At 43.6% G+C, this 17,516-nt stretch overlaps 1 protein-coding gene across 2 annotated transcripts in view; it reads right to left on the bottom strand.

Annotated features, from left to right (window-relative positions):
* Positions 1-528: 528 nt before the first annotated feature.
* LOC115168170 (MICOS complex subunit mic25a-like) overlaps positions 529-17,516 on the bottom strand; it is a 73,525-nt gene continuing 56,537 nt past the window's right edge. The window contains exons 5-6 of one of the 2 annotated variants that reach the window (XM_029723188.1): positions 14,920-15,055; positions 529-830 (exon numbers count right to left, since the gene is read on the bottom strand). In XM_029723188.1, the coding sequence (XP_029579048.1) occupies positions 807-830; positions 14,920-15,055 (160 nt within the window). In that variant the 3' untranslated portion in view covers positions 529-806. Of the gene's footprint in view, positions 831-1,637; positions 2,329-14,919; positions 15,056-17,516 lie in introns of those variants that run through there. The other variant, XM_029723187.1, reaches the window with a different exon arrangement.

Genomic DNA, 17,516 nt, shown 5'->3' with positions numbered 1-17,516 from the left:
GTGACACTGTCAGTGATTTATTTAGAATTCAGAGTACACTTAACCAGCATGGCTACCACAGCATTCTGCAGCGATACGCCATCCCATCTGGTGTGTGCATCATTTGTTTTTCAGCAGGACAATGAGCCAACACACCTCCAGGCTGTGTAAGGGCTATTTGACCAATAAGGAGAGTGATGGAGGGCTGCATCAGATGACCTGGCCTCCACAATCAACCAACCTCAACCCAATTGAGATGGTTTGGGATGAGTTGGACTGCAGAGTGAAGGAAAAGCAGCCAACAAGTGCTCAGCATATGTGGGAACTCCAAGACTGTTGGAAAAGCATTCTAGGTGAAGCTGGTTGAGAGAATGCCAAGAGTGTGCAAAGCTGTCATCAAGGCAAAGGAGTGGCTACTTTGAAGAATCTCAGATTTCAAATATATTTTGATTTGTTTAACACTATTTTGGTTACTACACGATTCCATATGTGTTATTTCATAGTTATCCTACAATGTAGAAAATAGTAAAAATAAAGAAAAACCCTTGAATGAGTAGGTGTGTCCAAACCTTTGACCGGTACTGTATATACGACTTAAAACCATCTTTCGTCAGTCAATCCTCTTTCAAATATCTGTTGTACCCTGTAAAATGTACAATAGTGTCTGCTTAAAACAATGTATAAAAGACATGATGCTAACACCAAAGCAGCCGGTTGCCCCTAAATAAGAATGAGTGATACGTTTGGAACTGCCAATCTTTGCGCTTCAGTAAAACTGTTCCTGGACATGAGTTTTAGTATTTTCCACTGCTCTTCTCCATTGCTCTTCATCCATGGTTTACCAGCAGGTTCTGAAAACAAGGAGAAGACAACGTTAATCAACCATATGTATGATCAATTTAACACAATACATAGCACAACAACACACACGTCTTCAGACTCACTCTTGGGTTCCCCTGTGTCGCTCCGCTTAACACCACTGAGCACCATGATTTCCGTTCCTCTGTGATGCTCTTAGGAACTACTAGGTGTGAGTAGGGGGAGGAGTCTCCCTTCTAACCAGCACCAATGATGTCTATGGTCAAGACAATTGTAGTGATTCTCTCAGTGGGTCGGAACCACTTGTCACATCTGCTCCTGCTACGCCCTCTGGTGTTCATCCGGTGTCTTCTTGACCTGCAGTTACTCCCCCTGTACACACTCTCTCTCTCCCTCTCTGTATGATTTTGTGGTTGGAGACAGGTGTGCTGGAGTCAGAGCAGATCCCTACCAGCTGCAACTCATTCCATAATCAAGACCTCTACAAATACTCAATCCTGCCACTTCCACTCTGCCAGATTGTAATCTCTGCTCAGTCAGTTCATGATTCTAGCCATTTATGATTATTCAAGATCCTGTTACTCTGCTGTGCCTGTTTCCCTGCCTGACACCGTTTATCCTCTCATTGCAGTTTACCTCTCTGACTTCTGTCTCCCGTTCCACATCTCACCACCCAACTACCTTGCTCTGGATTTTACTCACCACCACTACCTTGGATTCCCCTCAGGACCTGTTTACCCTGTTCTACTCAGCTCACTCCAACCTCAGTCTCCACATCTGGTTTTTCTGCAACTCATCCGAGCTTCCCCGGATCTGCACTCCATATCTCCTTGTGTAACAATAAATATTTTGGTTCATTCATCCCTGTTTCCTCATCTGAGTCTGCTCTTGGGTTCCCCTGTGTCGCTCCGCTTAACACCACTGACACTTTCATAAAGAGTACTCACAGATTACTGACAGAGAAGTCCTCTCCGTCTCTGACAACAACAAAGCAACATACCATACATCCACAGCTTGTCCATTCATTTAGAGAGAAAGACTAGAGAGACAAAAGAAAATCGAAATAAATAATTATTAGCTTGATGACAGTGATGGCCTAACTAGTCTTCAAAAGCATTTCTAGAGTGTACTGTAGGCTTTGATGTCATCATAAATACATTTGGTGCACAAATTGGGAACAGGTGATTTAAAGAGCACTCTCCCTGCATTCTCATCTATTAATTTGGCCAGAGCTTTGAAAGCATCCTCAACAGACCTACAGGGCCATGGCATGGAGAGCAGAGTGCTGCTGCAGAGGGGGCAGGAATAATGGCATGTTATTGAGGTCCATGTGGAACAATACTCTGAGCCTTGGCAGGCCAGCCAGGCAGGATGCAGGATGGGATATTGACCTGCAGCTGGAGGTAGCAGTGTGAGGTTAGTACACACTGAGAAGCATGCCCCGAGACACACAGCAGAATCAATACGCGTCTCGTCACGACCGAGATCACAACGCATCCCATCAGAGTACATCGTAAGGGACACCTCCACCTGCAGGGAAAGTAAGTGTTTGTGTGTCAGGGAGAGAAAGACTTGCAGAGCTTAGCCAAAAAGTTCCCACAGTGTGAATACATGCTCTGCTAGTGCGTACTTGTTTCACTTTATCTGAGATGATTTCTATTTACTCACTCTACCCAAAGTCAGCACAAAACTGTTACACACTTACAGACAAACATACACCTTCGCAAATGTAAAAGGTTCTCCTATAGCTCTAATGGGAGCTACAGTATACAGTAGTAGCGTCTGAGCTGTTGTAGGGTCAGTCTTGATTAGCTAAGAGGGTTTCCTCAGCTGGAAGCTCTGACAACTGGGGTCAGACAGCAGCACATTGACCCCTGACCTCTGGCCTCTATATAATCACCACAGTGACAAGAGGTCAACACAGAGGGGAATATACATATGAACTATGACCTGAGTGTCTATGGGAGTGATATCAATCTGTCTGATGCTGTTCTGTGTCCAGACAGAGCCATCTACCCAGCTGGTGAGGAAGAGAATGAAGATGGGTGTCTTAATTGTACACAAGCGTTATCATTGATTCTACTTGTTTTCTTTCATCTATATCACTTAAAAATAACATATTACTTGTCCAGCAATTTATTTTATAACTTCCATACTTCATTTATGGAAAGTGCATGTATACTGTATGTCACTGAGACTCATTTACTTTAGAAAGCAGTCAATTTTTACTGCAAGGAACACATCTCAAACGTCTGGTGACAACATTCCCTCTGACAGGCTACTTATACTGGCCTGATTCCTCCATGGCAGTGGTACTACTATTTATTTTCTGCTCAGATAGTTTTGGGGTATAGAGGAGGCCGAGTGAGAGTCAGGAGGAGAGGGGGAGACCGTAGACCGTACTCTGAGCACTCGGTCCCCTCTCCCAGGCTCAGCTCAATTGGAAATCCGTCTTATCTGATGACTGGCAGGCAATTGGAATTCCCGGGCGATAGCCTCCACTCTCCCACAGAGAGTGAGGCAGACAGGCAAAGAAAAAGAAAAAACTACTGAGATGTGATGCCAGTGCCTGGTTTTCACTGAGAGCTTTCCTGTGTGGAAAGATAGCCTCTCCTAGCTCCTGATGGATGGCAACACAACATGCTGGCTGCATCCCTTTCAAAGCCCCCAGGCCACTCTATACTTTACACTAGCAATAGGTTTTGTTTTCCTACTTTCCATTTATTATTAAATATTTACTACTTTCCATGTATTATTTCTGATGATTGCATTCATGAGGAGAGGGATCATTTGCTTTGAAGCTACACATGAAAGTGAGCATAGCATGTCAACCTGGCCTTGAGTGGGGAAGTCAGGATGCCACAAACAACAAACCCAACATACATTTTTTGGGAAATGTTTTTGTATTAAAAGGGGGAAATTATTTTAGAGGACAAAGAGGAAATTGGAGTGCATTGTGAGGTGAGGGCCTGTGAGCCAAAGTGGCCAGGAGGATGTGGAGCGGCAGCCTGGCCGTTTGCGGTTTTGGCCATTTTGTTTAACAAAGTCTATTGAACCCCCCAGATGGCCAGGCAGGCTGGACATTTATCTCAGCTGGGGGCCTCACACAGCATTTCACCCACAGGATAAAACAGAACCCATCTCCAGGCCCAGGCGTTCTGTGAAATCCGCTACAGAAAGCCAAAGTGTGCCAATTCTTTGGCGTTTGAGGTGGCTTTTAACTCCACAATGTGTGAGCCCTGGACCTGTGTTATTATCTGGTCTATAAGAGAGAGAGTGGTGACGCGAGAGGAGAGAGGCTCTGGAAAGGTCAGCCAGCGCCGCTGGAGCCCATTGTGTCCTCCCTCCGTCCCCCATCCCTCCACTGATGGACGTTTGAAAGCCTTGTGTTGACTGTGACGCCTGGGCCACAGTGCTGATGAAAGCCCAAAATGGTAGCTTTGGATTCAGCTTGATCAGATGTGCTGTTCGATAGCACTCAGCGAAACAACAAAAGAGAAGGAGGATTGAAAAGGGAAAGAGAGAGAGAGGGAAAGGGGTATAGCTAGAGCGAGACAATGTTTAATGCATCACTGTTAAGGCTAGACCACTTTGCCGTACCGTGGTAGAAACGACTCAAAACAGGTGAACAATAAAATATATAACGACATCAAACATCAACGTATGTGACAGCTTGATGGTAGTAGTGGTTATGATGACCCTACGTGAGATAGCTGGCTTTCTCTGGTCGTAAAAAGGGGCTTAGCAGCTAATGGGCATTTGAGGTGAGGCTGAATAAATGAACTGCTGAGACAAAGAAAGAAACAGAGAGTGAGAGAAAAGAAAAAGACCGGGAGAGACTGAAAGAGAGAGATAGAGAAGAGGGAGAGACAGAGAACCAACACTCTCTTGCCAGTAAACGTAATCTCAAAAGGCCATGCAGCACAAATGTTTGAATAATCCCTAGCGACAAAAGAAAGTGATGGAACAAAAATAATTGCTTATAATTCCCATTAAAGTAATGCTACTGTAGTGCACAGCACAGCCCAACAGGCCCAGCTAATTGCAATAGAGACAGAGCAACAAAAGACTCTTTCATGAAAGGCAGGGGAGACACGTTGCATCAGTGGCTGGGTGAAGAGTTTACCATTGTGATTGTGGTGCAGGCAGGTTAAGCATCAAAGGACGAGGTCGGGTTCCAAGTTGGAAGACCTTAGTGACTTCAGAGATATCTTGATTGATTTACCCCAAACAGGCAGAGATATACAACATATTGTATTGTGATGGAGAAAACAATCAACCAGTACATTTACCTCAGTGTTTTTGTCTGTGGAAGAAAGCACAGGGATCCGGAGGGTGACTTGCCTTGCTCTAGACTACCATTATAAAAGATAGGATAATTGTCCTGAGATTGCAGTATGCTCTTTCCTTGAACAATACTCAGGTCCTGAAACCAAACTCCCATTATAAAACATTACACAATGTTGGACTCAATTGGAAACAAACTTTCCACTATGCTCTGTGCTATTCACTAGTCAGGTGTGCTGTTATTGTGTGCTGTTATGTCTGAAAACAATGTGGCACATAGCAAGTCAACGCCACGGCAACAGAAAGATAATGGTCTTTGGTTTGATTGGCTGCTTCTCCGAGCCTGGATCAATTCATGTTTGAAAGGAGGGAAAGGCTGTTCATGATGACGCCTCCAACAATATGAAAATGAAATCAATAAGTGCACTGTGAAGGACTGTGAAAGAGAGAATGAGGGAGACATAAAAGAGAGATATACAGGGAGGTCAAACACAAACAGACACACACAGCCACAGCTCCTACCCATTGATATAATACTATTCCCCCCACCCTCTCTCTCCCTTGCATCACCTTGGAGACGTCTCTCTCTCTTTCTCTCCCTCTTTTTCTCCCTTTGTCTAAGCACACAAGTGGAGAGAGCGAGGCCAAAAGTTTCAAACCTCCGATTGTCGTGTCTGACTTCACACTCCACTGTGCTCGCCGCGCTGGGGATTCATATAGAAATAATTGGAATGATTCTCCCCTGCAGGCCTGCTTGACTAGGACTCTACTCTGTGTGTTGCTGTGTGTGTGCTGGGCTGCAGTCAGATAGATAGCTAGTGATAAGGACCATAGGACCAGTCCTTCTGTAGCCTGGCTTCTGACTCTTTAATGAGGCACGGCTGAGGGCCACAGAGAGCAGAGAGGGCTCCTCCGGCTAACACACTGGACTGGCTCTCTCTCACAGGGGCCAGGGTCTGGCTGTCACCACTGTCACCCTCTTCACTGGACACTGACGGAGTCACAAGAGACCGGTCATAGAGTTGTGACTGCCTCTTCACCCTACACATGGATGGAACACTAACCTATGTAATTGTCAAAGAGGAGAAGACTGAAACTAAACTACAGAAAGTAAAGTGCCACTAGACAGGAAAACTTTGTTGTACAACTTGTCTTTTTGTCCTACTTTTGCTCTTGAACTTTTGCATGTGTCAAAAGTTTAACTTGTGTGAATTTAGACATACAGCTGCTATAACATACTGTATGTGAGGAGTACTGATGATTAGTTGATCAGGTTTTGGCTGTATAATTGTAGTTACTTATCTGGATTCAGCTATAGAAGTGTAGTTACTGGTCTGGTCCATATTCAGTTCTGTGTGGAGCAGGGATTACTGGAGAATGACAGTCTGGTTGGACAGTATTAACCTGTGGCCCTTATAGGCCCTGCCAGCCTGTGTAGCCAGGCACACATCCTTCTTTATTAAGACTGAGTGATGAGGGACCTGGACTGGCATGGCTCTCCACTCCTATCTCAGCGTCTCTCTGCTGTCTATCTCTCTTCAACTCCTTAAACACCATTTGTTTCTCTCCAACTCTCTTTCCATCTCTCTCAGCTCATCCATCTCCTGCCTTCAGAGGCCTATTGTCTTTTTGTCTAATTCTCTTACTCTCCCTTCAATTCTTTCTGACTATCTGTTCATTTCTTTCCTCTTTCTTATATTTTCTCTGTTGACAGTGTTAAAAGTGTAATCTCTGCCCCTGCAGCATTAGTTCAATCTAGAATATTAAAGATCAATAGGTTTGTCTGCTCCCTCAGACCTACAGTAGAACCATACTTACATCATCCTGAGGAGCTACAGAGTTGATTTGCTTTTACTTGATCTCTCGACACATCATTAATCATGTTGTAAACATCCCTGATTGTTCTCTGAGGCCAGCCCAAAGCTACAAAGCAGATAGATACTACCGGTGGACCTGCCTGCCTGCCGACTCTCTACTTTCTTAAACTGGGAAGGGTCCAACAGCTTGGCTAGTTAACCAAGCTGCTGGGGATATTCTGCCCTTGCCAATGGAGTGGATCGAACTTAATGCACTCAGTAATTCTACAAAGTGTGTCCTGATGGACAGTGGAGCTGACAGCTGATGAGGAGGAGCAGGTTTGACAGCGTGCGCACGTGCATGCGTGTGTGTGTGTGCATGCGTGCGTTCGTGTGTGTGTGTATATAAGTGTGTGTATATCTGAGTGTGTGTGTACTGTATATGAGTGTGTGTGTATATATATATGTGTGTGTATATATAAGTGTGTGTATATCTGAGTGTGTGTGTACTGTATATGAGTGTGTGTGTACTGTATATGAGTGTGTATATATAAGTGTGTGTATATCTGAGTGTGTGTGTACTGTATATGAGTGTGTGAGGCTGACAGGAGGAGAGTAGCACTGATAGTGTGTTTCTCAGAGACCTATGACAGGCAGGGGAGAAGATGGTAACTCCAGGGTCCGAAATTAAAATAAACTTGCCGCATCGACAACAGCGCAGGGCAGCCAATCAGAGAGCTGAGGCTGCAGCACTGCCAACATCAGGAGCTCAGGTAAGTTAAGACACGCGGCAGCAGCTTTAGGACAGCACCACTGGGAAAGGTACGAACTGAGGTCTACACAGAAACAAATTCAGAAGCACATTGACAGTCAAAGACTATACACAAAATACATTTCAGTTCTATAAATCATAAAGGTGGTCGGTTTATGGAAAAACGATGGACAAATATACCTAAAACATTTAGGGTGGGCAGTAGACGCTGAAGCATTTGTGACCGACTGGCTCGATTCGGTCTTATGTAGCAAAATTTGAAATGGTGTTTTTTAAATTGATAAAAGTAGAAAATATTTAATAAACTGCGGGTTGAGGAACAAAGGGAAAGTAATTCTGCTTTGAAAGTTGATAAACTTTTGAGCCCTTGAATGTTTTGGTAAACCTACTACACCCATTCAGCATCGTTCACACCTTCTTAAGCCCCACCCATCTATTTAAGGATCACATGAGGCCGTGTACTAAACAACCAAAGATTTCAAGACTAAAGGCTGGTTTATACTATGTTGCCCATTGAGGGGTTGGGTTAAATGCGGAAGACACATTTCAGTTGAATGCATTCAGTTGTACAACTGACTTGGTTACCCCCTATCCCTTTCCTTTCCCTTTCCATTGTGCTCTGGGCGTTTCGTAAACTGCTTCATGCATATTTTCCCTTTACGATAAATGTTATCCTAAAGGGAAAGTACGCATGAAGCAGTTCAACACATCATTCTCCAAGAGAGCTCAATTCTGCATTGCTCAGTCAGCCCTGCAATCTTGCAGAACTTTAAAGTGAGCTCAACTTCATTGATGGAGGGATGGCACCCTACAGGAGAGGAGAAGAGAGGAGAGCTGCAGGAGGCTGGAGGTGTAAACTGCTGCAGGACAGGTGGAGGCCAGAGGGAGGGCTGAAGGTTTACTCACTCCTTCCCCAGTCTGACAGTGGGGCTCTGGGGATAACGTCCAGACAAAAGCCTCAGCTGATGGTTTACGCCAAGCCAGGGCTACAGGGGAGGGAGCGCAGAGGGAGAAAACAGCATTAAAAGTTTCTGAGGTCTAAAACTTGGGGCTTTGCCCACTGACCCCGTCGTACTGCAATATCAATCCGGCATCAGACACGCTACCCTAACCAGCGCATTCCCATCTCTCTCTGTCTCTGTCTCTCCCTCCCTCCACCCTCTTTCTTTTGTGCTAAATGCAGGGAAGCTCAAAACATCTATCACCATCAAAGTCAGGGCGTCTCTCTCTCTGTAAATGTCTTGAGAATCCTGCAGAGCGCAGAGACGGATCAGGCAATCTCAACTCATTATCCGAGACAGGGGCGAGCGTGGGCGCCTCCCAATCTCCTCACCCCCGCACCCCCCTCCCCAGCCTCACACTCCGCTCACTGGCTCCATTCTCTAATAAGGCCTGCCTCTGTTTCTCCCTTCTAACCATCACCACAACCCAAGCCCATTTACTTCACACGAAACAGAGGGGAAATACACAACACACACACACATACTGATACACAGATATACACACTGATACAAACACACACAGAGATCAGAAGATGCCTTTCATTTGCTGAGCGTTAATAAGGCAGTGTGTACGGCTAGGTCTGCAGATGGTCTGGTCTGGGCTGACGGCCTCCGTCTACAGTAACTGATGAAACCATACAGTTACAAGACTCCCAGTAACACAACTGTCAACTGGCCTGCTGTGCTGCTACAGATGTTAACATCAAACAGGCATCAGAGTCAGACATTGATAGAAAACAGTTAGGGTGGAGATCTTTCAACTCAGAATGTTCAGCAAATGCTCACCTAGTCAAAGGGATACTACGAGATTTTGAGATATAGGTGGTTTTTCTACTTACCCAGTCTCTCGAAATCTTGCAGTATCCCTTTAACTAGGTGAGCATCCATGAAAAATAGAGGAATTTTCGGAACATTCTGAGTTCATAGATCTCTGTCCTAACGGTTTCCTATCAAAGTCTGACTGATGCCTGTTTGATGTAAACATGGTCTGGAACCAAAGTCAAACAAACTCACAGATACCATTTTTATGTCTGATTGCAGTTTGGAGATGATTGAACTTGCCATATTGTTAGGTTAGCGCAGTTCATGGAAGTCTCCCGATACAGTAGCCATGTCATGGATCCCTCCGGAACGTTCATCATGCACACCTGTCCCCTATTCCCACTGATTAGTACTTGTATAAGTGTGCCCTTTGGTTTCCATTGGGCTGTCGATTATTGTTACAATGTCCGTTGGTGCGTGTGAGTACCTGTGCTGTGTGTTTTGGGCTTTCGTGCCATTGTGGATTGCGCAGATGATTACGGGTCTCGTCCCGTGTGATATTCATTGTGCGCTTGTGTTATTTATTCGAGGTTCTCCTCGCTCTTTTGTTTGGGTTTCAACCCTGTGTTTTGTATAGTGTTTGTTTGGTCTTCGTCCCCATGTCTTTACACGGCACGCTGTAATTTGGGTACAACAAAAAACCCTATTACGCATTCCTGCGTCTGTCTCCCAAATCTCTTCATACCAACGTGACAAGCCAGCTCCTCTCAAAAGCAGGGAAATAGACCTTCTAACACTACAAAGCTGGGTGGTTGGTCATATAGTCTTACAAAGCTATACATAGTAATCAATATTTTATGAATGTGTTAATTTTACTGATAATCACAAGAAACAAGATTCTATCCACTTCCTCATCCACTGTTGCATAGAGATGTATAGCGATCATAACGTATCTGTCTCAATTAGAGGTCAGCCGATTAATCGGAATGGCCGATTAATTAGGGCCGATTTAAAGTTTTCATAACACTCGGTAATTGGTATTTTTGGCCACCGATTTGCCGATTTAAAAAAATATATATATTATTTTTTTTTTTTTTTTTTTTTTAAACCTTTATTTAACTAGGCAAGTCAGTTAAAGAACACATTCTTATTTTCAATGACGGCCTAGGAACGGTGGGTTAACTGCCTTGTTCAGGGGCAGAACGACAGATCTTTACCTTGCCAGCTTGGGAACGCAACCTTACGTTAACTAGCCCAACGCTCTAACCACCTGCTATACGTTGCCAAGGTAAGTTGCTAGCTAGCATTAAACTTATCTTATAAAAAAACTATCAATCAATCATAAACACTAGTTAACTACACATGGTTGATGATATTACTAGTTTATCTAGCCTGTCCTGCCTTGCATATAATCGATGTGGTGCACATTCGCGAAAAATGACTGTCTTTGCTCCGACGTGTACCTAACCATAAACATCAATGTCTTTCTTAAAATCAATACACAAGTATATATTTTTAAACCTGCATATTTAGTTAATATTGCCTGCTAACATTAATTTATTTTAACTAGGGAAAATGTGTCACTTCTCTTGCAAACAGAGTCAGGGTATATGCAGCAGTTTGGGCCGCCTGGCTTGTTGCGAACTGTGAAGACTATTTCTTCCTAACAAACGGGGATGATTTAACAAAAGCGCATTTGCAAAAAAAAGCACAATCGTTGCACGACTGTACCTAACCATAAACATCAATGCCTTTCTTAAAATCAATACACAGAAGTATATATTTTTAAACCTGCATATTTAGCTAAAAGAAATCCAGGTTAGCAGGCTAATATTAACCAGGTGAAATTGTGTCAGTTCTCTTGCGTTCGTTGCACGCAGAATCAGGGTATACAGAATCTGGCTCGTTGCGAACTAATTTGCCAGAATTTTACGGAACTATGAAGTAACATTGTAGGTTGTGCGATGTAACAGGAATATTTAGATTTATGGATGCCACCCGTTAGATAAAATACGGAACGGTTCCGTATGTCACTGAAAGAATAATGTTTTCGAGATGATAGTTTCCAGATTTGACCATGTTAATGACCTAAGGTTTATTATATTATAGTTAAGTCTATGATTTGATATTTGATAGAGCAGTCTGACTGAGCGGTGGTAGGCAGCAGCAGGCTCGTAATAGTCAAAGGTATATGGTTTAGAGAGAAATAGTCGACGCGTCATAATTCCTGTAATAAGTTGCGGCTGAACTTGAAAGGGGTTCCTTCGTTATTTTACCGTTCATGTCTTCCATAGAGAATGTCTTGATCTACTTCAAATAAGGTCTGTGTTTTGTGCTTAAACCGCCTCGGCGTTTTGATACCCGTGTAAATCTCACTAGGTAACGTTTGTCAACATATTTTTATAAATCCACTCTACAAAAGTAAATGAAGCGGTTCATTTAAATGATATACACTGCTCAAAAAAATAAAGGGAACACTTAAACAACACAATGTAACTCCAAGTCAATCACACTTCTTTGAAATCAAACTGCCCACTTAGGAAGCAACACTGATTGACAATAAATTTCACATGCTGTTGTGCAAATGGAATAGACAACAGGTGGAAATTATAGGCAATTAGCAAGACACCCCCAATAAAGGAGTGGTTCTGCAGGTGGGGACCACAGACCACTTCTCAGTTCCTATTCTTCCTGGCTGATGTTTTGGTCACTTTTGAATGCTGGCGGTGCTTTCCCTCTAGTGGTAGCATGAGACGGAGTCTACAACCCACACAAGTGGCTCAGGTAGTGCAGCTCATCCAGGATGGCACATCAATGCGAGCTGTGGCAAGAAGGTTTGCTGTGTCTGTCAGCGTAGTGTCCAGAGCATGGAGGCGCTACCAGGAGACAGGCCAGTACATCAGGAGATGTGGAGGAGGCCGTAGAAGGGCAACAACCCAGCAGCAGGACCGCTACCTCTGTCTTTGTGCAAGGAGGAGCAGGAGGAGCACTGCCAGAGCCCTGCAAAATGACCTCCAGCAGGCCACAAATGTGCATGTGTCTGCTCAAACGGTCAGAAACAGACTCCATGAGGGTGGTATGAGGGCCCGATGTCCACAGGTGGGGGTTGTGCTTACAGCCCAACACCGTGCAGGACGTTTGGCATTTGCCAGAGAACACCAAGATTGGCAAATTTGCCACTGGCGCCCTGTGCTCTTCACAGATGAAAGCAGGTTCACACTGAGCACGTGACAGACGTGACAGAGTCTGGAGACGCCGTGGAGAACGTTCTGCTGCCTGCAACATCCTCCAGCATGACCGGTTTGGCGGTGGGTCAGTCATGGTGTGGGGTGGCATTTCTTTGGGGGGCCGCACAGCCGTCCATGTGCTCGCCAGAGGTAGCCTGACTGCCATTAGGTACCGAGATGAGATCCTCAGACCCCTTGTGCTGGTGTGGTTGGCCCTGGGTTCCTCCTAATGCAAGACAATGCTAGACCTCATGTGGCTGGAGTGTGTCAGCAGTTCCTGCAAGAGGAAGGCATTGATGCTATGGACTGGCCCGCCCGTTCCCCAGACCTGAAGCCAATTTAGCACATCTGGGACATCATGTCTCGCTCCATCCACCAACGCCACATTGCACCACAGACTGTCCAGGAGTTGGCGGATGCTTTAGTCCAGGTCTGGGAGGAGATCCCTAAGGAGACCATCTGCCACCTCATCAGGAGCATGCCCAGGCGTTGTAGGGAGGTCATACAGGCACGTGGAGGCCACACACACTACTGAGCCTAATTTTGACTTGTTTTAAGGACATTACATCAAAGTTGGATCAGCCTGTAGTGTGGTTTTGCACTTTAATTTTGAGTGTGACTCCAAATCCAGACCTCCATGGGTTGATAAATTGGATTTCCATTGATTATTTTTGTGTGATTTTGTTGTCAGCACATTCAACTATGTAAATAAAAAAGTATTTAATAAGATTATTTCTTTCATTCAGATCTAGGATGTGTTGTTTAAGTGTTCCCTTTATTTTTTTGAGCGGTATATAAATGAGCGGTTCCTTCATTTATTCCATAGGATATTTTTAGATTAACTTATTTTAAGTTAATCTAAAAATATCCTATGGAATAAATGAAGGAACCGCTTTTCAGATTTTGCTAGAAGGTGTCATGGGAATTATGACTCGCACTTTGGTAGTCAATTCTTACCATGCCCGTTATTAAAATAGGATTTCCTGCATATAGAAATTACATTTTTTGTTTTCAGCATTCATCACAGGTAACTTAAACTCTATTTTTATTTTTCAAACAGTTGAGAGTATTTGTCTCCTAAGCAGACTCTTCAGTATCGTTGTCACTTCAGAGCTGTGTGTGTGTGTGTGTATATATATATATATACTTATTAAAAGAAATCATAATAATAATCGGCCGATTAATCAGCACCGGGTTTTTGGTCCTCCAATAATCGGTATCGGTATCGGCGTTGAAAAATCCTAATCGGTCGACCTCTAGTCTCAATGGCCCTGATCGTGCGCTCATAGATGGCATTACGGTACAGATACAACGTTGTGATCTCTATGCGACAATGGGGCAGAACCTTTAATATCCTAAGAAATGTTTTTGGAAGAAAGGGTTCTTTGATGATTCTTTGGAAGGCAATAAGGGTTCTACATAGAACCTCATATCATATTTCCCATCATGCTCTATTGCATGGTGATTTTCAGAATTGTTTGTTTTAATATCTGTGTTTTTGCATGTACATTGATTGGTTGCAGTTAGTAGTTTAACTTATTGAACCCATTACTTAAATGGTTGTTGCATTTTAAATGGCTTAGGTAGACTCCTCACAATGTTCCTAACCCTGGCAGTCATTCTGAATGCAGGTTGTGGGTGATAAAAAAATTCCACTATTGGATATCTTTATTCTAGCTGGATTCCAATAGGATTTACACATCACTTTGCAAGCCAGCATAATGTGACTTGCAGGGCCTGATGTGGCCTGTAAATCAGGAGATTCCTAACACCACTGTGTTAGGGTATAACTATGCCCTCAAAGAAAGGCCTCGTGATATATGTAATGTATTGTCATAAATAATGTAATTTTAAAGGATAATAAGGCTTGTGAAACTGTTCACATAGTTCTAGGAAGAACCCTTCATAGATGGTTCTAATGTAGGTGTAATTACAGTATCTACATAGAGGGTTCTAGGTAGATATATATCTTATAGGGGTAGTACTCTTGTGAAGAAGAGGCAGAAGACTCTAATGAGCCAGATTTGACTTGGGGGTAGAGATGCTAGAAACATCTTTACCTTGACTTCTGTATAACCTTAACCCTAAACCAGGTTATTTGGAACAGGGACACAAATAAAGTTGTATCTTTACTGGATGGGAAAAAATATCCTATGGTTAAACAAAAAAATATGAACAGGTGAAGGGTCTATATAATACAATGGTCTATCTGTGTAGAAAGAAGCCATGAAAACCCCCATGCATCCACTGAGTCAGAGCCTATAGTGTACACTGACCTTCGTGGCTGCGTCAATGCACTGCATGTACGTTTTGGCCAGGTCAGAGCATTGCAGTGTCTGCTCCCGGTTCTCCTTGTAGCAGTTGAGGATCTGGGACTGCAGGTTGATGCACACAGACTCTGTGTTCCTCGCTCTGTGGACACACACAGACAGACACAGGTCACGGGTCAGCCCAGAGGTCATCAAAGAGATACAGTTTCATGATTTTTATGAGAACACAACAAGCAACATATGTAACATTACTACAGTGATGATCAGTGACATTGCAGTTTTCTGAAAAACACTTCAGGTGATTGACGTGAAGGAAACTTTAAGGGAATAAAATGATGTAAGTTAAGGAAGCTAGATGACAACCCATGACCATCTGAACTTTTCTGCTATTTTTGAATCATCTCAATTGAAACTGTTTCCACATTGTGCCTGAAAAGGAAGCCCCCCGTTTCACATAAACACACACTCAGACTCCACATTACATACCAATACACAGAAACACACACTCAGACTCCACATTACATAGCAATACACAGAAACACACACAGACTCTACATTACATACCAATACACAGAAACACACACTCAGACTCCACATTACATAGCAATACACAGAAACACACACAGACTCCACATTACATACCAATACACAGAAACACACACAGACTCCACATTACATAGCAATACACAGAAACACACACAGACTCTACATTACATACCAATACACAGAAACACACACAGACTCCACATTACATAGCAATACACAGAAACACACACTCAGACTCCACATTACATAGCAATACACAGAAACACACACAGACTCCACATTACATACCAATACACAGAAACACACACTCAGACTCCACATTACATAGCAATACACAGAAACACACACCGACTCCACATTACATACCAATACACAGAAACACATACCAACATCCCCCAGCGTGTACAAATGTCTCCCTCCCAATCCTGTGGACACTTTAGTGGAATGAATGGATGGGAAGAGACAGGTTAAACTGAATTACCAGCAGAGAGGATATTTATTAATAGAGCCTGTGACAAGCGTGGCATTGACTAACACAACGATGATAAATAACCTGATACCGCGACTAGAGGAGGAGGAGGCAGGGAAACCCAGTCACCCTGGCAACCTTTTAGCAGTGATGTCACTGAGCCTCCAGAGTCCTGTAGACACAGAGCCAATGGTGTGTGGTTGTGTCTACCGAAGATGTTGACTTTAACAAGGGGGGATGCTTAGTACACTACTGTACCACCTCCATCTATCTACCACACTAACGTACCGCTACAGATTAGAAATTGTGAAAATAGGGATCAATCATTCCTAATTTAACGAATCAAGTTGAGTTGATCAAATCAGACTGAATTCACAGATTGGATTAGCTTGTTGTAATATGATATGTGATATGTAACATAATTGGTCTCTGCATTCCAATCTCTCACTGATGGAGTTCTGTGGCAGATCCATTGCCAGGTTGCCATGCTTAATGAAATTTGATTGATTAAGCAAAGTCATGTGCGTTAAACCCTCCCATCCGCTCCGCGGCTGCTGCCCTGCACTCCAACTGCTACTATCAGAGGACCGTTTGACACTGCGCTTAATTGAAACCCAAATTAAAGCCCGAGCTCAGCTTTGATTCAGAGCGCAAGTCAACCCCGGCATTTCAATTAAAACTCATCCAATGCTACCATCAAACCACACAGCATATCACCAAACAGCAGAGCGATATGCTATCGCTAGCGTTTCCTTGTGAGTTGCTTGTCTTATCTGAACAGTCAAGAGAAAGAAGAGAAAGCTCCATCAAGGCGTGTTTAAGGGATGATGCCTTTGTGTATCAGATCCCCCTGTTTACCCACTGCTGAAGCTCCTTCTTCGTCTGTTTAATCACACTAGGAGCAGAGAAAAAGACTAAAGCAGCGCTGTTTTTTGTACTGGGAAGATAAGGAACTCTCCTTTAATTTAAAATAAACTGCCTTCATCAGGGAAGGAAAAGCTCCTGACAGTGCAGGAGGTTTATTAAAGGGGCCTGAAGCAGAAAATTGGTTTGCCGCAGCCAAAGCTGAACCGAATTGAACCAAATTGAAGGTGAGGCCTTAAATAAAAAATATTAACTGAGCCGATTAGGCCACTTTGAGCGGAGCAGGCCGTGCATATGAGCAGTAATTTCTGAATTCAAAATCTGTGAGTAAATATAACGGAACACTGAGAGATTAGACCTTAATTACTGTCGATTCCCATTATTTTTTGTCTCCTCCAGCAAACGTGCAGTGATAGAACAAAGGCCAACTTCTGAAAGTATGCTAAGCTGAGAGGCAAAACGAGAAATGAAAGACTAGAAATCAAATGGGAATAAGAAAAACAACTACTACAAAAGGTTCCATTAGCAAGCCTGCAATGCAAGGAAGAGATTGGAATCAAATCAATGAAAATGCTAAGCAGCACAAAACACACAGAAACTCCAAAGAGAGTGTTTTGGATGTGATTGGCTGGAAGCAGGGGGCAGAGGTCATGTTTGTGCTAGGTCTGCAGCTCATAGCGCTTCAGGTGCTATCAGATGGAGTCTGAGAGGAGAGGCACCGGTA

The sequence above is a fragment of the Salmo trutta genome, chromosome 30 (genome assembly GCF_901001165.1).
Source record: "Salmo trutta chromosome 30, fSalTru1.1, whole genome shotgun sequence".
NCBI lineage: Eukaryota > Metazoa > Chordata > Actinopteri > Salmoniformes > Salmonidae > Salmo > Salmo trutta.
The sequence above is the reverse complement of the archived record's forward strand: the minus strand, read 5'-3'. Positions and strand labels throughout refer to the sequence as shown.